Raw genomic sequence first — 25,938 nt, forward strand, 5'->3', positions numbered from 1 at the left:
ATTCTTCTTACCAAAGTGTTTGACCTCTCTCTTTCCCACATTGTACTCTATCTGCCACTTCTTTGCTCACTCTCCTAACCTGTCCAAATCCTTCTGTAGTCCCCTGCATCCTCAATACTACCTGTCCCTCTACCTATCTCTATTTCATCTGCAAACTTAGCCAGAATGCCCACAGTTCCTTCATTTAGATCATTAATGTATAAAGTGAAAAGTTGTGGTCCCAACTCTGGCCCTTGTGGAACACCACTTGTCACCGGCTACCATCCTGAGAAAAACCCTTTTAATCCCACTGTCTGCTTTCTGCCAGACAGCCAATCTTCTATCCATGCTAGCACCTTGCCTTTAACGCCATGAGACCTTATCTTACTCAGCAGCCTCCTGTGTGGCATCTTTGTCAAAGGCCTGCTGGAATTCCAGGTAGATTACATCCATTGGCTGTCCTTGGTCGAACCTGCTCATTACTTCCTCAAGGAATTCTAACAGATTTGTTAGGCATGACGTCCCCTTGGTGAAACCATGCTGACTTTGCCTTATTTTACCATGCACTTCCAAGTATTAAGAAATCTCGTCCTTCACAAGTGACTCTAAAATCTTAGCCACGATTGAGGTTAGGTTAAAATAAAAACTGAAAGAACTGTGGTTACTGTAAATCGGGAACAAAGAGTTGGTGGAAAAGCTCAGCAGGTCTGGTAGCATCTGTGAAGAAGAAAAACAGTTAACATTTTGGGTCCGGTGACCCTTCCTCAAAACTGAGGAACCGAGGTTAGGCTAATTTGGTCTGTAATTTTCTGTCTTTTGTTTTACTCCCTTTTTAAACAAGGGTGTCACATTAGCGATTTTTCAGTCCTCTGGGACCCTCCCTGACTGTGGCGATTCCTGAAAGATCACCACTAACACCTCTTTAGCTATCTCTTCAAGAACTGGGGTGTAGTCCATCTGGTCCTGGTGGTTTATCTGCTTTCAGGCCAAGCATAAAACTGTAAAGTTGTGAAAAATTGCCAGTTCTGCACACTTAAATTTATTTCAGGGATAAGGGCATTACTCTCCTTGAGAAGGTGGTGGTGGGCTCCCTTCTTGAACTGATGAATTCCATCGGGGTTAGGTAGACCCATGATGCTTTTGGGGAGGGATTCTGATCCAGTGACAATGAGGAATGGCAATATGTTTCACATTAGGATGCTGAGTGGTTTTTTGGGAGCCTGCAGCTGGTGATTATCTTATTTATTATGCTGTTTTTATCCTTGCAGAGGATATAGGTTTAGAAGGTATTTAGGCAGGACTGGGGTGGGGGGGGCGGTGGCGGTGAAGGCATGGTGAGTTACTGCAGTATCTTCTGTGGATGTTAAGTGCTACTGGCACCATACATTGGTAGAGGGAGTGATTGTTGAAAGTGAGCAATGGAGCTCTGTCCCGAATGGTTTTAAGTTGCTTGAATTTTGTTGAAGGTGTAAATGAAGAGTATTCCACGACACTCCTGACTTGTGCTTCGTAGATGGTAGTCAGGGACTGGAAACTGAGGTGAGTTTTAATGTAACTTCTATGTTTAATCACAAAGCTTAGAATTGTGAAGAAAGTATTTATTGCATGAAATAGAACACATTTTAGTCTTAAAAATTGTCCTAAGCATCAGACTAATTTTATTCCCTGTGGCAGAGTTATTTCTTTTTCATTTCACATTTTTGTTGAATTAGCATGAATGAGTGAGCAATTCGGTATTCTGCAAACAGACAATGCACAGAAATCAGCAATTAATTTGCAATACGCAATGACTAACAGAACATATCATTTGTACTTCAATTTTCATTGGGAGCAAATAGTCAATACACCAATCTCTATGCTTACTTGTGGTGTGATCCACAGCGATCATTATGAATTGGCCTCCTACAAGAATCTAATGTGCGAATGAAACATATCAATTCAAGTGCTTCCAAACGGAAGAGGAAAAAAAACTTGTAGTTATGTTGCATTTTCATGGCATCAGGCCAACATAAAATGTTTACATGTAAATGATTTACTTTAAGAGCAGTCTGTGTTGTCATGCAAGGCAATTAAAACCACTCCAAATTTGCTTTAAACAACATCCCACAAGAAGTAATGAAAGACATGAGTTGATGATCTGTTTTAGTTGTTGATTTTAAGGGATAAATGTTAGCACGACAACTTAGCTATTCTTCAAATAGCAGCTTGGAATGTTGTTTTATATCTGTCTGTTAGCTGAGATTGCAAGTGCGTTTTTCGTGGGGAGGGAGAGTGATATGGTTAGGAAGAAAGTGGTCAGAAAAATAATGACAGCAAAAATAAATGCATTGGATTGGCTCTCCAATTAGTTCCAACCTGAATTCTTTTTAAACCAGACATTGCTCCAAATTGGTGACTTCAACCCACCTGTAGGTGGCTGGAATCCAGTTAAGTGGAGGCAGTTTAACCTCCAGTCTCCCAATGTGAGGGAAGGTGAGAGCAGCAGTCCTGAGGCTGTCTGTAGACAAATACTTGCAATTGTTTGCTCATTGCCCACAGAGAGAAACCCTCAGGATCATATGGCGCAAGAGGAATTGGCTGCCATTCTTAGGTCCTTCAGTATGATCTGAACAGGTTGGCTGAGTGGGCAAATCAATGGCAGATGAAGTATAATTTGGATAAATGTGAGTTTATCCACTTTGGAAGCAAAAACAAGGCAGTTTATGACCCAAATGGCTATAAGTTGGAGAGGGGAGTGTGCAGTGGGACCTGGGTGTTCTTGTGCACCTGTCGCTGAATGTAAACCTGCAGGTGCACCAGGCAGTAAAGAAGGATAATGGTATGTTGGCCTTCATTGTGCGAGGTTTTGAGTACAGGAGCAGGGATGTGTTGTTGCAGTTGTACAGGGCCTTGGTGAAAATGCACCTGGAATGATGTGTGCAGTTTTGGTCTCCATCCCTGAGGAAAGATGCTCTTGCTCTTCAGGGAATGCAGTGAAGGCTTACCAGGCTGATTCTGGGGATGGCGAGACTGACGTATGAGGAGAGATTAACTGACTAGGTTCAGATTGTCTCAACTCCAGTGAAAACAAATAAGTGGGGAATCTCCAGAGACTTATATAGTTCTAACAGGACTGGACAGGGTAGATGCAGGGGTGATGTTCCTGATGGTGGGAGTGTCCAGAACCAGGGTCACAACCTGAGGATTTGGGGTAGACGGTTTAGGACGGAGATGAGAAGACATTTCTTCACCCAAAGAGTGGTGAGCCTGTGGAATTCATTACCATAGGAAATAGTTGATGCTGAAACATTGAACGTATTCAAGAGGTGACTAGACATAGCACTTGGGGTGAACAAGATCAAAGGTTATGAGGAGAAAGCAGCATTAGGTTATTGAGTTGGATGATCAGCTATGATCGTGAAGTATGGTGGAGCAGACTTGAAGGGCTGAATGGCCTCCTCCTGCTCCTAGCTTCTATGTTTCTACCAGCAGTGTGGCAGCTCTGCTTGTGCCTCTTCTCTTTTCACCTCAGCAGTAAATAACTTTCACAATGGGTCTGTCAGCCGCCCAGACATTCTGCTTTGGCCCTGCCCACGGTCTCCAATCGCTCAGCTTCCCGAGCACTGGTAGATGCAGCTTCTTTAATAGCCTCTTCCAGATGAAATCATACCCGATGTCCCCTCTCATTCAAACTCAGTTTGTGAATTGAAAAGGAAAGCTCAGACCTATGGTCTCTGTTCAACATCTCTCCAAAAGGCATAATTTCCGATAGTGCAACATTTCCTCAGCACAGCTCTGAAATGCCAGTCAGATTTATGTTCTCGGTTTTCAAGAGTGGGACTTGAATGCACTTCTGCTGAGGTGGGAGTGCCACTCCAAGCCAGAGCATACCTTTTCCAGCCTAGCGTAGAGCTAGATTGGAATAAAATTTGGTTATAGTTTTGTAATTGAATGCAATACTCTATCAGGTCAATTAGGTGAAAATTGAGGTGTTTAGCTGCTGAGCATTGCAAAACTGAAATTGCATTATGAAGCACATTAGTATGAAAGCGTTTAGTTCCCTAGTTTGACAAAAGATTGATTAATGTGTTAATGCCTTTTGTTAATATGTACAAAGGAATTCCAACCTGATGCCTTGGATGTATGTTTTATTAATAGCCCAGAGCAAGATTTCAACACCATGTTGACAAATAGATGTAGTCAGGAAATTACTAGCACATAAAGTAAGCCAATAATATTAATGTTTGAACAATTTGTTCCACAAAGATTAATTCTGAAACTCTGCACATTGCAGGTAGGCATATAGCCAGTGGTGAGAGTTTTAAGAAATTCCCACCCACATAATGGATTCAGGAATCCAAATGACCATATCCAAAACAATTTTGTTTCAAATTTTCTCAGTTTCATGTTCAGCTGCATTTATGGTCGTAAACCTTTTTTTTTTGCTGATAGTCCGAGACTTATGTCATTTAAGGATAGTTGCATACGATTCCCATGGATTGTGATACCAATCAAAGTGGTCTACGTCTACAATTATTGACTGGTTTTCATTGGACCATTAAAAATCATGTTTTCAATTTTTACTAAAACATCTTAAAATGAGTTTTTTAAAATGCACTGACTGGAGAGAGGAAAAGAAATAACCAGCACAGAAACTCAACATGGGTGACCTTTGCACCAGTACAATAGTGTAGTTGTTGGAAATGCATTGAGATCTAACTCTCAAGCATTACTGTAATTGAAAGACAAGCCAACAATGTTTTGTATAAAAAGTGAGTTTGTTTGCAGTAACCAATCTGTTCCCTGAAAGAAATATTCAGTAACTCCAATTCAAAAACTGAAATTAGAAAACAAATCTACCTGGTTTAGCTTTAAATAAAATTTGGAAGTTAACTATAAGTTAGCGTCTCATCAATGCATTCTGTATGGCACATATCTACCAGTCAATCTGCTTTGCGACAAATAAGCACTGTCCTCATACAGTACAAAAACGCTGTTTTCCCCTATGATGTTGATGTCACTTGTCCCTCTTCAAAGATAACCATTGTAATCCTTGGTAAGCTATAACACCACCAGCTAGGTACACTTTTGGACACAATTATGCAGTTACTTGTTCAGCTTCTGATTTAGATCTAATTTGGAAGTTAATCTGTCTATCAAAACTTGTTTTGCCTAAGATGACCAATTCTATTTGGTTTCTCTCTGAAATTAAGTCTTCCTGCCAATATTGTTGATGGTGCCACATCTGGATGTGATCCTAGTTTTTGAGAAAACAAATCTCATTTTCAATAACTGCAGCTGTTTCACTTTGACACCATGGACAGTGTAGCCGCTACCTTGAAGGTGAATGAACCATTTCTGTTCTTGACAGCTAAAATGTAGGATTGCCACCTTTTCACAACTTCAGTGTATGAATTCCATTGTTTGCAGCTTTAATAAACAGTTCCGACATTGATCATAGCTTTACCGAATGGTTCTTATTCCTCATGACTTAAAAGAATGTTACCTTTCATTGCAGCTTCAATGAAGGATCACACTCTCTTTCTCTTTCCAAAGGCTGAATAGTCTCCCAAATTTTCTGTTCCAGTTATACCAGGTCCGTTTAAGCTTTTAATCTGCCCAGCGTTGCATTAAAATCTAAAGAACCAGGTAATGTTCAGGGGACTTGGGTTCAAATCTAATTACAGCAGGTGGTGAAACATTTTTAAACAAAATCTAATGGTCACGATGAAATCATTGCAGCATATATACCAACCGTTTCCTAGCTACAATCTGTTCTGAAAAACAGTCATTGGACCTGAAACATTAACACTTATTTTTCTCTAGACTATGCTGCCAGACTTGCTGAGTATCCACAGCAACTTCTATGTTTTGGTTTTATGAAACACTGTTGCAAAAGATAATCTGGTAATGTCCATTAGGGAAGGATTTCTGCCATCTTTCCCTGGCCTGGCATACATGTGATTCCAGTCCCACAGCAGTGTGGTTGACTCTTAACTGCCCTTAGAATTTCCCGAGCAAGCCACTCAATTGTACAAAGTGCTTAAAATTTTTCAAAAAAAAATTAAAGCAAATGGAACAACTAGCAATGATTAAGGCACCAGAAATGAGTATGACAAACAATTTTGTGGACCCAGCATCCATCTGGGGGTTTGAACCAAAGTTTGGAGAGCAATCTCTCAGACTAGTCAAGTAACAAGGTCAGAAGTCATATGATACCAGGTTATAATACAACAGATTTATTTGGAATCACCAAGCTTTCAGAGCTCTGCTCCTTTGTCAGGTGAGGTGAGGAGAAACACACAGGCACAGAATTTGTAGGCAGACAGATCAAAACGTTGTACAAATGGTGTGAGTGCAGGCTGAACAATAAGTCTCTCCTGGTGATCAAAAATGTCAGATGGTGTGAGTAAAGTGTCAACAACTGAATAAAAATAAATGAAGGGATGACCTATAATTTGATTAATTGACGCAGATAGATAATTACAAAAATTAAAAATCAGGTGCTGCTGGAAACAAGCTAAATGGCTGCAAAAACATGATGGGTATAAATGTCGCTGGTCAAGTTGTAAAGGGTATTGGTGCTAGATTGTTTATAAAAACACTGCCTATTCTGATCTCAAGCAAAGATTAGGATCAAATCTAACCAGTAAGATGCAAGCACATTTTTAAATGAGAGTTCACAGGAAACCTTCTTCACAGGTCTCTCCACTGTGTAATGTAAAAGACACTTAGATGAATAATACTGACCAATCTCCTCCTTTCCCACCATTACTAATACTTTATCTTTCAACCAACTTAATCCCTAGATTTTATCCTTCTCTGCTCATCTCAATCAACTCACCAACCATTCTTTTCCACCCACCCCACCCTGCACCCCCCCCCCCCGATGAAATTTCTGCTCCCTTAAGTCAGAGAATATGGCAGTAACTGTGTCTTAGCTTTCAGTGAGCATTTCACAGGTAATGGGTGGAATGACAGTGCTGGGAGTCCTCACCAGGTGTCTGAGCTATTTTAATCCTGGGCTTTCATTTTACGAAGGTTTGGTGAGCTATGAAAGCTGATGCACCATTCACCAATAGCTTGCTGATGAAGGCTTGTGTGGAAAATCTCTTTCCATCCCTTCCTTAAATCATTCACACTTCCCTACAACTCCCTTTATTTATCCTCATCACATCTGTGATGCAGTGAGTTTCATGTAAATCATGATACTGTATCTGATCCTATGGCTCCAACATCAGTAAAAGTAAAGTCGCCATTGTCCTTCCAGATCAGAGAGCTGCTTTCTCATCACAAAGTGGTGACTGGCGGTGGTTTAAAGCTGAAGGTGAAGGGAAGAGGTTCGGAAGGAGAATTGAGCCTATGCTGTTGATATTAATCTTCATAACAAATCAGCCAGCTGAGCGAATCGACCCCGAACAGCATCAGTAAGAGAAGACATCACTCTAGAATGAATATGAAGAGTGGGGCCTTCAGCATTGCATTTGAGAACCCATTATGAAGAAATATAAAAGTAGTGCTATTGTATATGGGAGTTGAAGGGCCTTACTTACTGATAAGGAGCAAAGAGCCTCAAGATAAAGCAATATCTTCTGTCACTTTATCTTCTCTTTATCTCCTTCCTTTCCTAACATTCCTTTCCCACCACCACTTATCTTTCAACCACCACTTAATCGCTAGATTTTTCCCTTCTCAACTCATCTCAATCAACTCACCAACCATTCTTTTCCAACCACTGCCCCCTTCCCAGATTAAAATTTCTGAACCCTCTCACAGGGGATGTCTCCTCTTCAACCCTTTTCTCCCCCTTTTTATGTTCTCTTCGTCTGGTTCCTCCAAAGAATCTTGACCAAGCAGTTGAGGTTCAAGCTGGGAGTGCAGATAAAAGACAGTGAGAATCAAGATATTATGTATACTCATGCTAAATCAAAAAGCTAGTAAAGCTATGCAAATCTTTTCAAGACATTGCTGAGGTTGTGATTGCAATATATGGGCTGATATATTGCAATAAGCTGATGTATTAGATTATTATCCAAACCAATGAAAAGATACCACAAAGATATTGACCATAGAATGCTTGCAGTTTTGTGCAGCTACCAAAGATCAATTTTAATCTGGAACCTAGAAGGCAGAGACAACAATTTTTTTTCTAACGAAGTATAAAAGGATAATGATGAGAATGGGACTATTCTAACATATTTGAGAGGGACCATATTTGTGCACAAATTATTTGAATGGGTGAACTGAAATGAATTGCATGGAAGCTATGATTGGTCTCTTTTGCCTCAAGCGCACCTCATTGGACTTTTTGTTTAAATATACACTTATTTTTATATTAAACAAAAGTAAAGTTAGGGAAACAGCATTAATTTGTGTACAAGTATGGTTCACTGTGGCTCACCATGGTGCTAGCATGGATAGAAGCTGCCTGGAAGGCCGGCACGGTGGCTCAGTGGTTAGCACTGCAACCTCACAGTTCAAGGGACCTGGGTTCCATTCCAGCCTTGGGCAACTGTCTGTGGAGTTTGCACATTCTCCACATGTCTGCGTGGGTTTCCTCCAGGTGCTCCGGTTTCCTCTCACAGTCCAAAGATGTGCAGGCTAGGTGGATCAGCCATGCTAAATTGCCCGTAGTGTATAGGAGTTTGGTTCGGCCACATTTGGAGTACTGTCACCACATTACCAAAAGGATGTGGATGCTTTGGAGAGGGTGCAGAGGAGGTTCACCAGGATGTTGCCTGGTATGGAGGGTGCTAGCTATGAAGAGAGGTCCAGTAGATTAGGATTATTTTCATTAGAAAGATGGAGATTGAGGGGGGACCTGATTGAGGTCTACAAAATCATGAGGGGTATAGACAGGATGGATAGCAAAATGCTTTTCCCCAGAGTGGGGGATTCAATTACTTCGGGTCATGAGTTCAAAGTGAGAGGAGGAAAGTTTTTAAGGGAGATATGCGTGGAAAGTTCTCTACACAGGGTGGTGGGTGCCTGGAACACGCTGCCAGCAGAGGTGGTAGATGCAGACACGCTAGCGTCTTTTAAGATATATTTGGACGGGTACATGGATGGGCAGGGAGCAAATGGACACTGACTGTTAGAAAATAGATGACAGGTTAGATAGAGGATCTTGATTGGCGCAGGCTTGGAGGGCCAAAGGGCCTGTTCCTGTGCTGTAATTTTCTTTGTTCTTTGTGTTCAGGGGTGTGTGGGTTATAGGGGGATGGGTCTGGGTGGGATGCTTCAAGGGGCAGTGTGGACTTGTTGGGCCAAAGGGCCTGTTTCAACACTGTAGGTTATCTAATCTAATCAAAGAAAACCTCAGTATGATTCAGGTTGCAGTGGGACAACTGTGAAACTTCCTATTTAGCTGAGATTGCAGATGTGACGTGCGCTCAAATAGAATCCCAAATCCACCTGCAGATTTACTGTGTCCTGGCTCCACTATGGGGGCAGCATGTTAAATTTCTTCAAGGCTAAGTTTAGATTTCTGATAGATAATAGTGGGGTTGAGGGGGAGCAGACAGCAAAGTGAAGTTGGGACCACTGGTCAGCTGAAATCTTTTATTAAATGGTGGAAGGATCTCAAAGGGCCAGATGGTTTACTCTGCTTCTACGTTCTGTTTTGAGCAATAACAAAGTTAGTGTCATGCTAACCTTGCTGACCCCACATTGCAAATTTGCTTTAACTATTCTTGATGCAAATGGTACCAGGCTCCGAAATTGATCTCTGCTGACCAGCTGTGTCCTTTGTAATTCCCCCTAGTCTCTGTGGGTTTTGTGTTTTCTCAGGACCTTGCTCCAGGGGCTGAGAACAAAGGTTCATGACATTGCCACACTAGCCTGTTTCTCTATGGAGTTACATGGACATAAGGGCTTTCAAAATATTTTTATAACTTCTTCTCACAAGCTCTAAATAAATCTCAAAATAGTTGAACAAGAGAAGCACTTAGATGGTCAAGATATTAGTGAAGGGAATTGCAAATTGATAACATAGAGGCACGATACAGCAGATGCTAGAGATCTGGAATTAAAGCAAAAGCTTGCCAGGTCTAGCAGCATTGGGGAAGACTATTGAGTCCTATGACACTGCTTCAGAACTGGCCTCTTGCCAGACCTGCTGAGTTTCTCCAGCACTTTCTGTATATTGGTAAGAGAAATATTTACCAATCCAGGTATCCCAACCTATAAATATGCAGGAATTTGGATTGTGCACAGACCACTTGTCCCTCAGGCCTGTGTTTCCATTCAGTGGCTGGTGTCCTGCATCACCTTGCTTTCTAACCAGTTTCCTACATCCCTTGATTTTCTGAGACTCAATCTGTCTAATTCCACTTTAATTTTGCTCCCTGATGGTCTGCCACAATCTGCTGGGGTAGAGAATTCCAGAGATTCACACCCTCTGGTGAACTTCTTCCCCCTCAGCCCAAAATGGGCCACCATTTGTCCTGAGACTCTGTTTGTTTGTCTGTTTCCCTGAATTTTAGACACCCAGACAGGGGAGCAACATTTCAGTAATCACTATGCCAAGTTTATTCCAAATCTTAGTTCAATGATAACAACTGACTCTTTTTCTAAACTACTGAGAGAATGCATCTAATTTATTAAGCCTTTCTTCTTAGAGCAGTCCTGTCTTTACATGAGTCAACTAAAACTAACCTTCGCTTTATTGACTACAAGGCAGATCTTTTCCTTTTTTAGATGTGGAAACTGTATACAAAATTTTGACATTTGGAAGATACTGCACTAAGTTATGCACACAGTTTCCACATCTAAAAAGGAAAATACCTGCCTTGTAGGCAATAGAGCAAAGGTTAATTTCAGTTGGCTCCCATGAAGACAGGACTGTTCTATGAAAGGCTGAGTATATTAGTACTACTGTGGGCAATGGCAGATGCCTGTGCACCCATGCAAAGCCAAGGATCATCATTCGATCATGGTTTGCTTATTATGCTTCCTGCATGTTGAACCCCTTGCTACTGCCTGATACATACCAATGACAATGTGATGAGGCATCAAATTGGTGTTCATCGCCTTTTTAAAGGCCATCAGGTGACAGTGGTGAGTGGCCTTCCCTCCCCTGATATTAATTTTAATTCATTCATGGAATGTGGGTGTCACAGGCTGGCTCAGCATACACTGCACACCTTTATACCCTAGAAGGTGGTAGGAGCTGCCTTCTTGAAATGCTGCAGTCCATGTGTTGTAGATCGATCCAGAATACTGTCAGAGATGGATCTCCAGCAACACTGAAGGAACAGTGATATATTTCAAAGTCAGGGTGGTGAATATATTGGAGAGGTATTTGCAAGTAGTGGTGTTCCTATGTATCTGCTGCTCTTTTGGATTGTGGAAGTTGCAGGTTTGAAACATTACATGCTTGGCCAGCATTAAGTCTCACTGGGGGTGGAATAGTACAAGATTGAGCTCATGTGGACAGCTTAATGCCTTGATTGACAAGATGCTGACAGATGGAGTACAATGTGGGAAAGTGTGCAGTTTTTCACTTTGGGAATAAGAATAGAAAAGCAGAATGAATAGACTTGAAACTGGTAAATGATGCTGTCCAGAGAGACTGCTATGTGTACAATGTTAGCATACAGGTACAGAAAACAATTGGGAAGGCAAATAACAGATAGGTACTTATTGCAAGGAGATTTCAACAGAAAAATAAAAGTAGCCTTGTATAGTATGGCATCGTCCAAGTGTCTGTACATGCCTACCTTCCTTTCTGTTCAAGATAGAACATAGAACGTAGAAAAGTACAGCACAGTACAGGCCCTTCGGCCCACTATGTTGTGCCGTGGAATAATCCTAATCCAAAAATAAAATAACCTAACCTACGTTCCCCTCCATTCACTGCTGTCCTGTGCATGTCCAGCAGTCGCTTAAATGTCACTAATGACTCCGCTTCCACGACTACCACTGGTAAAATATTCCGTGCGCTCGCAACTCTCTGGGTGAAGAACTTCCCTCTTACGTCTCCTCTATGCCTTCCTACACCTTAAAACTATGACCCCTCATGGCAGTCAATCCTGCCCTGTGGAAAAGTCTTGGGCTATCGAAGTTCCCCTGCAATAACGGCCTACCTGCCATTTACCTTCCCAATTGTTCCACAGAGCTGTCAAACTGCCTGTCAGAAGCTGTCAGCTGGCAGAATCTTGACTTCCGCCCTCCCCCACCCTTGGTTTAAGTTTTGACCATTCAGAAAGTTGGATTCATTAGCTTTGGTACTTTCAACTAAGTCATATAGATTGTAACTGGCTGATTCCAACCTGAATTATGAAGCACTTCACTGGTCACAGCCTTACTTTTTCTTTGAAAATTTGCCTCTACTGTCTGCTACTATCTACTATCTCATTATCTCTTTATTCATTCACGGGATGTAAGCATTGCTGGCTGACAAGCATTTATTGACTGTCCCTCGTTGCCCTGGAGAAGGGCAACTTCACCAGTTGCCCTGGTGAACTACTTTCTTAAACTGTATGTTTGGTGAAGGTATACCCATAATGTTTGTAGAGAGGGAGTTCCAGGATTTTAACCCAGAGACTGTGAATGTTTCCAACAGGATGATGAGTGGCTTGGAGGGGAACCTGCTGATGGTGGTGGTGGTGTTCCTATGTATCTGCTGTCCCTGTCCTTGTCCTTTTTAGATAGAAGTGGTCGTGGGTTTAAAAGGTGCAGTCTAAGGAGTCTCGGTGAATTTCTGCAGTGCATCGTGTAGCTAGTATATGCTGCTGGTATTGGTGGTGGATGTGGTGCCAGACAAGCTGGCTGCTTTGTCCTGGATGGTGTCAAGCTTCCTGAGTGTTGGGGCTGCACTCATCCAGGCACATGTGGAGAATTCCATCACACTCATGATTTGTGTTGAAGAGTCATACAGCATAGACCCTTCTGTCCAATTAGCCCACAACAGTCAAGTTTCTTAAACTAAACTCGTCCCACTTGCCCGTGTTTAGCTGCTATCCCTCTAAACCTTGCCTATTCATGAACCTGTCCAAATGTCTTTTAAATGTTGTTGCAACTGCACCTGGATCTACCACTTCCTCAGCGTAGATAATGGACAGGCTTTGGGGAGTCAGGTAGTGAGTTGCTCAATGCAGGGTTCCTAGCCTCTGACCTTGTTGGCAGAAATGGCTAATTCAACTCAGTTTCTGGTCAGTGAAACCCCAGGATGTTGCATGGATCCTTATTCCCTATGAACTCTTTGTATTACACCTTACCGAATGGATCTTCAAAAGCCAAGAATATTGCCTCTACAAGCTGCATTTATTTCTACCAGTGATCAAAATACACAGTGCAGTGGATGAATTCACCTGACAGTTCCCAAAAAGATTGGAGTGACCAACCAGAGGAGAGTTGCCCTGTGATAGAATCTGAGGTGTTGCTCCTCCAACCACAGGGTGATTCTCTCATGCTTCCTGCTGATCGACTCATTGCATGAGGAAGACAGGAAGGCTGCAATGGCTGTGGACATAAAAAAGATGATGGCGATGGGAGAGGGAGTTTACAAAGAAGAGAACTGTTTTAAAGCTGTCAAAGAAATCAACTATCTAAGAACTAGAAAATATAATCCCCTCTAGTAATGAATTCGTTAAAAATTAGTGTGGAATTTCTGCCTTAAGGTACTGTACATTCAGGAGCTACTGTATAGGGGAAAGGATGTACAGGATGCTGTTGGAATAATCAGTGTGTTGATTTGTTATATTTAACCCTGAGATTGAGTTTCAGGAAGCTGTAAAAGGGGGTAGATAACTATATCTGGTTCAATCTTCCAGCTTTGTGCATGTGTGATTAAATATGCATAAGCTATGACTTCGCCTGCCTAGAGATTTTCTTTTTGGATGTAGGGCTATGCATCAAAGGTTGGCAGGGGGGCGGGAAACATAGCGACATAGCCCTGTGACAATTTAAATACTGTGGTGCATAGGAAATTAACAGTTTTGTGCATTGTGGCTTCAGGTTTAATGGAGTGTTGATAACTATTGAGGGTATTGGTGAATTCTTCTACTTCTGCTTTCGTGAGAATCAGCAAAAAATATAGATAATCCTGGAAACACTGTCTCAAAAGAACTTATTTTTGTGCTAAGGACTACCTGTTAGTTACATGCCTCAACTCAAATTTGTCAATGATTTAACTTAAGTAGTAACATACTATTTATGAACTTCGAAGCATCACTGACAGCAGTAGCACCACAGAATCTAATCTGAATGATGAAATTTCAATTCCCACCATCCAAATGTAACAAAGTGTCCATTAATACGAGTCGAATGCCATCAGGATTTTGATGGCAACAATCAGCCATGTAAATACTGTAGCTGCAGAGCAAGTCAACAGAGGATGAGATATAATGGGAACTGCAAATGCTAGAGAATCCAAGAGAACAAAGCGTGAAGCTGGATGAACACAGCAGGCCAAGCAGCATCTCAGGAGCACAAAAGCTGACGTTTCGGGGCCCGAAACATCAGCTTTTGTGCTCCTGAAATGCTGCTTGGCCTGCTGTGTTCATCCAGCTTCACGCTTTGTTATCAACAGAGGATGAGAATTGTGTGAAACATAGCACAACTTCTGACTCCCCAAATCTCCTCAATCATCCACAAGGTACATAATGGGAATGTGATGGAATACACCCCCTTTGCCTGGATAAGTGTTGTTCCAACAACCCCAGAAAACAGTTAACATTTTGGGTCCGGTGAACCTTCCTTCTGAGGTCAGAAATGTTAACTCTTTCTTTTCTCCTCCACAGATGCTGCCAGACCTGCTGAGCTTTCCCAGCAACTTTGTTTTGTTCTTGATTTACAGCATCTGCAGTTCTTTTGGTTTTTAACATAAGAAGCTTGATGCCATTGATAGTGGTAGAGTAGTAGGTTGATAGTAGTACAGTAGAAATGCCGTGAGGCTAGCAGTCAGTGGGCCCAGGCAGCTCTGGGAGCATTGGTTCAAATCTCATCAGGGTAGCTGTGGTGTTATTCATTGATGGCACGGTTAGCACTGCTACCTCACAGTGCCAGGGGCCCGGGTTTGATTCCACCCTCGGTCCATGTGGAATTTGCACATTCTCCTCATTTTTGTGTGCGTTTCCTCTGCGTGCTCCGGCTTCCTCCCACAACCTAAAGATGCGCAGGTTGGGTGGATTGGCCGTGCTAAATTGCCAGTAGTGTTCAGGGGTGTGTAGATCAGGTGGGTTATACTGGGATGGGTCTGGGTGATCTGACGGTTGGTGTGGACTTGTTGGGCTGAATGGCCTGTTTCCACACTGTAGGGATTGTATGATTCCAGGAAAAGCACCCAGTTTAATTAGCAATCCATCCATCCCATTAAACCAAAATGCTGTGCCGCCAGTACATACTATGTACAAGATGTATCACGGTAGCTTTGGCAAGGCTCCTTTTCATGGTAATGTCCAAAACCTGCTGACCCCTACCACCTAGAGCAACAGAATTCCACTACCTGCAATTTCCCCTTCTAAGCCATTCCGCATCTTGAGTCAAATCTATATGAAACCTGTACAGACCAAAAACCCATTGCTCAGGAATATTAAATGCCCAGATATTTCTTGAGCAGACCCTGGCAATGTACAGCATCATTTTTCATGCTTTTGGGAGCAGAACATTCAGTATTTGGATAACTAAAACTATGTTCATTACTGCCTTATTGTATTTTTATCACTGTTGGATGCTGCAGGAAATCTATTTTCTGCTTCAAACTTTTGAGTCATTCTTACATCCTTCTATAATCCAAACATTTGCAAAATTGCGATGATCAATCCCAAGAATTTCAGACTGGAAAAAGTTCCAGAGTGTCCCAAAGTCATGGGGCTGGTGGGTAAACTTGCCACTGAAGTAATTCTGGGATGCAAAATTGCAGAAAAGTTACCGTGTGGAAGAGCCAGCAACTGTTGCTCCAATCACAAGCGGCTTTGCTCCTCATCTGATTTGATTGGATCACAGTGAGAAACAGCGTGTGATTGGAGGAGCAGCCAACAGTTGGGAAGCTAAATGGTAATGGTCAGTAGATGACTAAGGGCTTTGCACTGTGTGCTGAAAGGGTATGGAGAGGCTGTGGCTGGGCAGAGGGTGCTGTTGTCTTGGATTGGGGTTTGTGGGTGATGAAATTGTCTGTCTGGCTGGCTGGCTGGCCGGCTGGCCATCATGGCTGAGGTGTGAGGTATTGAGAACTGCCATGTTCCAGGGCTGGTGAAACTGACCACAGAGCTGCCTGCCAGGGAACAGTCTTCTGATCCAGAGGGTTCTGCCTGCTTTGGCCAATGGAGTTTGCTGCTGGATTTAAGGTGGATGGAGGCTGCAGTGGTAGGAGAGGAAGCCTCCAAGGTGGATTTAGAGGTGGGGGGGAAGGGGTCATGAGGAGAAAGAGACTCAAATAATCCATAAACAAGGGAATACTGCCTTCCTCCAACCAAGGCTAACTGTGAACCAAGAAAACATGATTTCACTGGAGTGATAAATTCCTTGAGAATGCATGTAAGAATCTCTAGCTCAAGGCTGCCTAGGTTCAGGAACTAGAATTTGAAGGAAGAGTAGCAGTGCTTTGGAATAGAGTACAGCTAATTGTTCAATTTAAAACTGATACTAGGATCTGAGATGTAGTAAAAAGTGTAGTCACTACGTAAATAAAATCCTGCAGCTTTGTGCAGAAATGATGCAAGGCATTAGTTGTGATGTAGTCAGTCTCCAAAAGGGATGTTCAGGAGACTTATTTTTAGTGAAGTGTATCAGTTTGTTTTAATACAGATTTTTTTTTTGTTGGTAACCTCAACTGGTGCCACAGTAGTAAATTCTGTGCTGGTGAGGAAATTATTGCTTTCCTCCTGTGTCTGGCTTTGCGTTTAATGGAGGATTTATTATTAAAGATATTGGTTTTTTCCTATTTCTGCTTATAAGCCCATAAATAAAGGGATGTTGTGAGATGACTGCATGTTTAATAAATGAGTTACTTAGAGGGGGGATAAAAGGAATCCTTGAATCCCAAAAGGTTGCCCCTAAGAATCTCAAGAGGATCCCTCTGAAAATTATTTTTGACCCCAATGTATGGCCATTTGTCCTACGTCACAAAGTCAAAGTTGTGAAACTGTAACCATGACAGTACTTGAGGGTGCACCTGAACCACCACCTCCAAAGCATTATCTGACCAACAGTCCTGTTGTTGTCTAATGGCTTTGCTGTGAATTCTTGATTCAGCTCCAAAGCTAATGAATTGACTCTGCCCAGGAGCTGGATTGTTTACTCAGCTGCAAAGACAGGGTCTAGCTGTTTGATTGACAGCTTTGAGCTTGCAATAAATTTTCTGACTCCGTTTTAAAGCTGTTTTTCAATGTCTTATTGTGTTTACTTGCACAGAATTAAGAGGAGTTAGTTGGATTTTAAAAGTTCTTCAATGGGACATGCAAAAGGGACTCCCCCACCCCAAGAGAATGTTAACTCCTTTCTCCTCACACCTCACCAGCATTTTAAGGTTTGTTTCTGAGCCTGGTGGGTATGGAGGTTGCAAGGGATGTAGAGAGGAGGAAGTGGAGGACCCATGGGAGATAGAAGAAAATATAGGTGCAGAAACAAAATAATGTGCAAAGATTATGGAGATGGCTGAGATGAGAGCTACAGGTCCAGAAGAGCATGGATGAATAAATAGAATTGGGCCTTTTTACTTCACTGGCCGCACTATCTGCCTCCCTGCATTGCAGACTTAGGAAGCAGTAGCCCTGACTCAAGCCTGCAACAATTCTGAGACCAAAATTGGTGTGTCAGATAAATTTTAGAAATCTGTAAAGGGACACCAAGAAGCAGCCTGCCCGTAGTATTGGAGCTGAGGACAAAATGTTTCTGAAATTAACCTGAATTTCGAACTATGGATTTCTAGCTTGATTTCAGGAACACCACATGTATAGTTTTTCTTGGTACTGTGAAAAAAATTGTTGTCAAATACTAACACTTATGTAACATATGAGCCATAAGAGGTAAGTTGAAGGGAATGATTTCTCCTGACCTGAAATGATTTCTTTTGGAACCACAGCATCCTAAACTTGCAATTCCCTTTAATGAAATCAGAAGTACATTGACCTTTGTCATTGACTTTGAATTCCTGACTTTGAAGTAGAAATAAACTAGGGAGCAAATATAACTTTGGAGTTCTGTGGTATATTTACAGAATCATTTTCCTAAAAGCTTTCGTTTATTACTTCATGGTAAATTCTTTGAGTCAGAAATCCTGCAGTGCCATTACACCACTCGTGAGATACCAGAGGAGAACCTCCTGTTCCCATGACTTTAAAAGATGGGGTTATTTAAACAGTTGCATTGAAAGCCCATACCTATAGTGGTGCCCCAGAAGGGGAGGTCCATCCCACTGAGACTATAATAATTTGAGGCAAATGACCCTTCTAAAATTGTTTTCTCTCTTGCCTTCTTAAATTAGAGGCTTCAATGTAAATCCAATTGGAACCAAGTCCGCTTTCAGCAGCTGCAGATCAGAGGATTTTATGGGAAAATTCACTGCATAGTCTGTAAATTACATCTGAGACCTCCTGAACTAGCAGCATAAATAATAGTGTATGGAGGGACATGACGGAAATGTTTTACTCTGTAAGGTAGTTTGAATGGTATGAAAAGGAGCAGAAATCATCAATGAATTTTCTTTGTTTTTGGACTCTGTTGCATTAGATCATCCCACAAAGAGTAGCAAATGTGCGCTTAATGATTAGAATCGATTACACACACACTCAGCGGCAGGTCTTTTCTCAAGTCCTAAATGTTTATCCCAAAGAAATTAATGCATAATCAAAAAAGACTAGTGTGGTAATAAGGAATAATAGAAACGGCTTATTCGGAGAATCCGAGATAACAAGGTGTAGAGCTGGATGAACACAACAGGCCTGAAGAAGGGTCTAGGCCTGAAACGTCAGCCTTCCTGCTCCTATGACGCTGCTTGGCCTGCTGTATTCATCCAGCTCTATACCTTTGTTATCTAGGGTGGTGATAACATTCGTTTTAGTGTAAAATGGCCTGTCTTAGCCCAATGGGTTTTACCACTAAATGCTAATAAGTATTTTAAAAATGGTTATTTGTAACTACTCTTCAAATTATTGTTCTTGGTAAATGACTATTGACATGTCAATAATTCTTTTTCTGTTTTTCTTCCCCAAGGTGAAATGTTGTCCCATTGGAGTTATGAAGGTAATAATAGCTGTTTGGATATCCAACATGATTCAATGTTGATCTTAGCAATTAAATCAAAGATTAATAATTGGACAGCAGTTACTTGTTTAACATGCGCTTATGTGGGACTTCAACTTTCCAGATATTGACTGGGAACACTATATAGTTCGAGTACTATAGATGAGTCAGTTTTTGTCCAGTGTGTGCAGGAGGGCTTCCTGACACAGTATGTAGATAGGTCAACAAGGGGCGAAGCCACATTAGATTTGGTACTGGGTAATGAGCCTGGCCAGGTGTTAGATTTGGAAATAGGTGAGCACTTTGGTGATAGCGATCACAATTCTGTTACGTTTACTTTAGTGATGGAAAGGGATAGGCGTATAGCACTGGGCAAGAGTTATAGCTGGGGGAAAGGCAATTACGATGAGATTAGGCAAGATTTAGGTAGCATAGAATGGGGAAGGAAACTGCAGGGGATGGGCACACTAGAAATGTGGAGGTTATTCAAGGAAAAGCTCCTGTGTCCTAGATAAATATTTACCTGTCAGGCAGGGAGGCAGCTGTAGAGTGCAAGAGCCGTGGTTTACAAAGGAGGTGGAGTCTCTCTTCAAGAGGAAGAAGAAGGCTTATGTTAGGATGAGATGTGAAGGCTCAGTTAGGGCACTTGAGGGCTACGAGGTAGCCAGGAAAGACCTAAAGAGAGCTCAGAAGAGCCAGGAGGAGACATGAGAAGTTGTTGGCGGACAGGATCAGGGTAAACCCTAAGGCTTTCTATAGGTATTTAAGGAATAAAAGAATGACAAAAGTAAGATTAGGCCCAATCAAGGATAGTAGTGGTAAGTTGTGTGGAGTCAGATGAGATAGGGGAAGCGCTAAATGAATATTTTTCAACAGTATTCACTCTAGAAAACGACAATGTTGTCGAGGAGAATACTGAGATACAGGCTACTAGACTGGGTGGGATTGAGGTTCACAAGGAAGAGGTATTAGAAATCCTTCAAAGGGTGAAGATAGATAAGTCCCCTGGGCCGGATGGGATTTATCCTCGGATCCTCTGGGACACCAGGGAGGAGATTGCCGAGCCTTTGGCATTGATCTTTAACTCGTCATTGTCTGCAGGAGTAGTGTCAGATGACTGGAATATAGCAAATGTGGTTCCCCTGTTCAAGAAGGGGATTAGAGACAACCCTGGTAATTATAGACCAGTGAGCCTTACCTCAGTTGTTGGTAAAGTGTTGGGAAAGGTTATAAGGGATAGGATTTATAATCATCTAGAAAAGAATAAATTGATTAGGGATAGTCAGCACGGTTTTGTGAAGGGAAGGTCGTGCCTCACAAACCTTATTGAGTTCTTTGAGAAGGTGACCAAACAGGTAGATGAGACTAAACCGGTTGATGTGGTGTATATGGATTTCAGCAAGGCGTTCGATAAGGTTCCCCACAATAGGCTATTGTAGAAAATGCGGAGGAATGGAATTGTGGGAGATATAGCAGTTTGGATCGGAAATTGGCTTGCTGAAAGAAGACAGAGGGTGGTAGTTGATGGGAAATGTTCATCCTGGAGACCAGTTACTAGTGGTGTACCGCAAGGGTCGGTGTTGGGTCCACTGCTGTTTGTCATTCTTATAAATGACCTGGATGAGGGCTTAGAAGGATGGGTTAGTAAATTTGCAGATGACACTAAGGTCAGTGGAGTTGTGGATAGTGACGAAGGATGCTGTAGGTTGCAGAGAGACATAGATAAGCTGCAGAGCTGGGCTGAGAGGTGGCAAATGGAGTTTAATGCAGACAAGTGTGAGGTGATGCACTTTGGTAGGAGTAACCAGAAGGCAAAGTACTGGGCTACTGGTAAGATTCTTAGCAGTGTAGATGAGCAGAGAGATCTTGGTGTCCACGTACACAGATCCTTGAAAGTTGCCACCCAGGTTGACAGGGCTGTTAAGAAGGCATACAGTGTTTTAGCTTTTATTAATAGAGGGATCAAGTTCCGGAACCAAGAGGTTATGGTGAAGCTGTACAAAACTCTGATGTGGCCGCACTTGGAGTATTGTGTCCAGTTCTGGTCACTGCATTATAAGAAGGATGTGGATGCTTTGGAGAGGGTGCAGAGGAGGTTCACCAGGATGTTGCCTGGTATGGAGGGTGCTAGCTATGAAGAGAGGTTGAATCGATTAGGTTTATTTTCATTAGAAAGATGGAGATTGAGGGGTGACCTGATTGAGGTCTACAAAATCATAAGGGGTATAGACAAGGTGGATGGTAAGAAGCTTATTCCCAGAGTGGGGGACTCAATTACTAGGGGTCATGAGTTCAAAGTGAGAGGAGGAAAGTTCTTTACACAGAGGGTGGTGGGTGCTTGGAACGTGTTGCCAGCGGAGGTGGTAGACACAGACACGTTAGCGTCTTTTAAGATATATTTGGGCAGGGAGCAAATGGACACAGACCGTTAGAAAATAGATGACAGGTTAGGCAGAGGATCTTGATCGGCACAGGCTTGGAGGGCCAAAGGGCCTGTTCTTGTGCTGTAATTTTCTTTGTTCTTTGTTTAAGCTCTAGCTGTCTGTAGTTGTGTGTAGTCCAATCTACTGAGCAAGTACAACTGCATACCATTCAACCCAGAAAGGTCCCAGAATTGATCCGTGTTCTGTTCTGACTGAGCTGATCTTAGCTGAAATTGATTTTACTTTATTTGATCTTAGTGCCCCTAGTTTAGGGAAGGGAACTCTTCCTATTTAGATCTGCTAGCCCAATTGGAAGTTTGGAGATGTGGATATCAGATGAGAGTTTAAACTTGTTCATCTGTGATGGTCTGTCTCTGTATTCCTGTTGTATTAAAGAATCACAAACCATGTAGAGAATGTACCATTTGTACGTGGAGTCAGAGGGCACCCATGTGATAATTTTGCAAAATGTTGGTTAAGAGCTTGTATTGCAAAAAATACTCCTTCAGCCTGCAATTTCCCGCCCATTAACTTAACTTTAACTGAGGAGTTGTTATAACATTTTCTTTATGGACATGAAGGGCATCACAGTATAATTTTATTTCTATATTCCAGTTGAGTCAATACTTTCATGGTGGGAAAGAAGGGGAATGTTTGTGATGGTAAAATTCCTAGAATATAATAGGAGAAATTCTTCCTTTTTTCAGTAATATCAACCAATTGACTTGTCAAAGTTGTTAAAAATTAGTAATATAATTTTTTAAGTGTAACCTTGTCTACTGTTTAATGAAGTAAGAGTCACAATGATCTATGTGATGTAAATAGCTCTTAATTGGGAGTATGGGTGGTCATAATGTGCCAATTGTTAATTTATTTCTTAATTGGAAAGGAATATTAGCCATGTAGTTAGAAATTGTTCAACTATATTAATAGCTATGTCAACTAGAATGTAGTGTAGATGTGTTAATCTTTTTGGATAAAAGTTGCTCCAATTGGAACTTTTACTCTGAATTCATTATTTACACTGTAACCTCCCAAAATATGATTGATAGCAATAATACGCTTGCAGTCACTCTGTTAATTCAAGGGATCATACCTAACAGTGGTGTATGTTTTGTTTCCATTCAGATCAAAACTGGGGCAAAGACTATCCACTTTGTAATGGGAATGCACAGTCTCCTATCAATATTGACACAGGAAAAGCCACAGTCGACAAAGAACTACCTTCAATCACTTTTGAAGGATATAATCTAAAGGAAACTGAACAGCTTGATTTATCTAATAATGGGCACACAGGTAAGTGTGAAATTGGGGTTTTCATCTTTGCGTAGCATTTTAATTCATCATAGAATATGGGCAGTAAAGAAGTTTGGGATACATAAAAGGCATTGAAGTTTTTGATCAGCTTGATCGTATTGAGTGGTGGGGCAGCCTCCACAATTTGAATAGTCTATTTCTGTATTAAATTTTTAGATGTGGACAATAAAATCTAAATCCAAAATCTAATACTTCCCTGTGTCTGTTCCACTATTCAATGGGATCAACTCAACTCCAATTCCCAGCCAATAGGAGGAAACAAAGCGTAGATCGGGTGACTGATTCACAGAACATTTTATGTTCTATCCCACAAAAAAGACCCTGAGCTTCCAGTTGTCTGCCACCCCAACACACCATCCTGTTCCCTGGCCGCCATTTCTGTCTCCGGGTTGCTGTAGTGTTCCAGCGAAGCTCAGCGAATGCTGGAAGAACAACTTCTCATTTCCCACTTGGGAACCCTACAGCCCTCTGGACTCAATATAGAGCTCAATATTTTTAGGACCTGAACTCTGCCGTGTTCCAGCCCCCTGCCTCACATACCAGGCCTTGTTATCACACAGGGAGAGGGGGAGGCAGGCTGAAGATGGATAGAGGAGAAGATAGGTGGAGAGGAGAGTATAGGTAGGGAGGGGATAGGTCAGTCCGGGGAGGAGGGACAGGTCAAGGGGTGGGAATGAGGTTAGTAGGTAGGAAATGGAGGTGTGGCTTGAGGTGGGAGGAGGGGATACGTGATAGGAAGAGCAGGTTAGGGAGGCGGGGATGAGCTGGGCTGATTTTGGGATGCAGTGGGGGGGAGGGGAGACTTTGAAGCTGGTGAAGTAAGGGCCGCAACTACCACCCCACCCCCCCCCCCCCCATGACCGCAGTGGTCGAGAATGTCCTCGACCGTGTCTCCCACATTTCCCGCACCTCATCCCTCTCACCCCGCCCTCGCAATAACCGCCCTAAGAGAATCCCCCTCGCCCTCCAACACTTCCGCCATCTACAATCCGATCCCACCACCCAAGACAATTTTCCATCCCCACCCATCTCCCTTCTGGAGAGACCACTCTCTGCAACTCCCTTGTCCGCTCCACACTCCCCTCCAACTCCACCACACCCAGCACTTTCCCCTGCAACCACAGGAGGTGCTACACTTGCCCCCCCACACCACCTCCCTCACCCCCATCCCAGGCCCCAAGATGACTTTCCACATCAAGCAGATGTTCACCTGCACATCTGCCAATGTGGTATACTGCATCAACTGTACACGGTGTGGCTTCCTCTACATTGGCGAAACCAAGTGGAGGCTTGGGGTCCGCTTTGCAGAACACCTATGCTCAGTTCGCAGTAAACAACTGCACCTCCCAGTCACGAACCACTTCAACTCCACCTCCCATTCCTTAGACGACATGTCCATCCTGGGCCGCCTGCAGTGTCATAATGATGCCACCCATAGGTTGCAGGAACAGCAACTCATATTCCGCTTGGGAACCCTGCAGCCCAATGGTATCAATGTGGATTTCACCAGCTTCAAAATCTCCCCTCCTGTCTCCTCCTCTATCTACCTTCAGTCCGCCTCCCCCTCTCTCCCTATTTATTTTAGAATCCTCTCCCCATCCCCCTTTTCTGATGAAGGGCCTAGGCCCAAAACGTCAGCTTTTGTGCTCATAAGATGCTGCTTGGCCTGCTGTGTTCAACCAGCCCTACACTTTGGTCTTGAATGCTCCAGCATCTGCCGTTGCCATTATCTCTGGGCTGATAGAACTGTTGCCTAGTTCCTCCTTAAAGCAAGTCTGATAACTCCAATCAGTGTATTTATGAATGAATTTACCCCGTTATCCTACAATACTGAAGTGGTCAAATCAATACAAACACTAACCCAGTACTGATGCAAAACAGTCCCAACTTGATAAGGAAGCAAGTTACAATTGCTGTCTGGTGTGTGGGTTTTGTGACTTCAGAGTTTTACTTGGCCAATGTACCCAGCATTCCTTGCTGTTTGGTCAAGTTTCTTTCTATTTTGTTTTGTCACAGGTTTCCAGCAAAGCCAATTACTGCTGGCCACAGTATCAAATGGACACTGCTTTAAAAAATATACTTGTTCTATAAGCCATTTATTGAGGTCTCATCATTGAATTGAATAGTTCTGAAATTAGTCATTTTATGTCGACCCTCAATTTTTCTCATTTATTCTCCCCTACCACCACCATGTTCCACAGCCATGTCATATTTGTATCTTATTTACTTTGCGCTTAGGACAGATTCTCTTCTTTACACCCTTTTCACTTTTCTGTACTTTTAACAATCCCTTTGCCTTTTGCATTGGGCCTCCATACTGTCTTGCCCTCTTGGTCTTCCTCTGCCTCTGTTAAACATAGACAAAAGAATTCATTTTTCAGCATCTTTCCATCCTGAAGAGGAGTCATACCAGACTTGAGAAATTAACTTATTTCTTTCCACAAATGCTGCTAGACTTGCTGAGTTTCTCCAGCATTGTCTGTTTCAGATTTCCATCATGTGCAGTATTTTGCTTGATATACTTGTCCTGTTGAGATAGATAGTGTGTTCTACTGGACCCTAAACTCTATGAATTTGTTAATGGCTGTAAACATAATGAATTGTTTGTGAATACTTTTCTAAGTTTTGTGTAATATCCTTTATTTGAACACAGCAATTCCGTTGTTCATTCTTTTTTTGCTGATTACAAAGATTCTCTCTATCCTAAGCTGAACCTTAGGTGTGAGAAATGTAACTGTAGGCACCAATTTGTGTTGCTTTGTAATGTTGATTGAACTTGTGTAAGACAACACTCATGATTCCATCCTGTTTGGTATAAAAGGATCATAACACTGTGCTTTTTTGTTTTTCCTCAAGTTCAACTTTCACTCCCGGATTCCATGAGCATAAGCCGTGGCTTCAAGCAGAAGTATCTAGCGTCTCAGCTGCATTTTCACTGGGGATCAGACACCAGCCCTGGAGCTGAGCATACAGTGGATGGTACCCAGTATGCTGCTGAGGTAATACTGTCAGCCTTTGTTTATTTACTATTGCAAATGTTGGTGATTTTTTTTAT

General features: G+C 42.3%; 1 protein-coding gene across 7 annotated transcripts in view; it reads left to right on the plus strand.

Annotated features, from left to right (window-relative positions):
- ca9 (carbonic anhydrase IX) overlaps window positions 1-25,938 on the plus strand; it is a 98,377-nt gene that overhangs the window by 10,069 nt on the left and 62,370 nt on the right. For 6 of the 7 annotated variants that reach the window (XM_059649030.1, XM_048535365.1, XM_048535356.2 and 3 more), the window contains exons 2-4: window positions 19,114-19,143; window positions 22,695-22,862; window positions 25,740-25,882. In XM_059649030.1, the coding sequence (XP_059505013.1) occupies window positions 19,114-19,143; window positions 22,695-22,862; window positions 25,740-25,882 (341 nt within the window). Of the gene's footprint in view, window positions 1-1,445; window positions 1,519-19,113; window positions 19,144-22,694; window positions 22,863-25,739; window positions 25,883-25,938 lie in introns of all 7 variants that reach the window. The other variant, XM_059649039.1, reaches the window with a different exon arrangement.

This window comes from Stegostoma tigrinum, chromosome 1, assembly GCF_030684315.1.
Source record: "Stegostoma tigrinum isolate sSteTig4 chromosome 1, sSteTig4.hap1, whole genome shotgun sequence".
Taxonomy (NCBI): domain Eukaryota; kingdom Metazoa; phylum Chordata; class Chondrichthyes; order Orectolobiformes; family Stegostomatidae; genus Stegostoma; species Stegostoma tigrinum.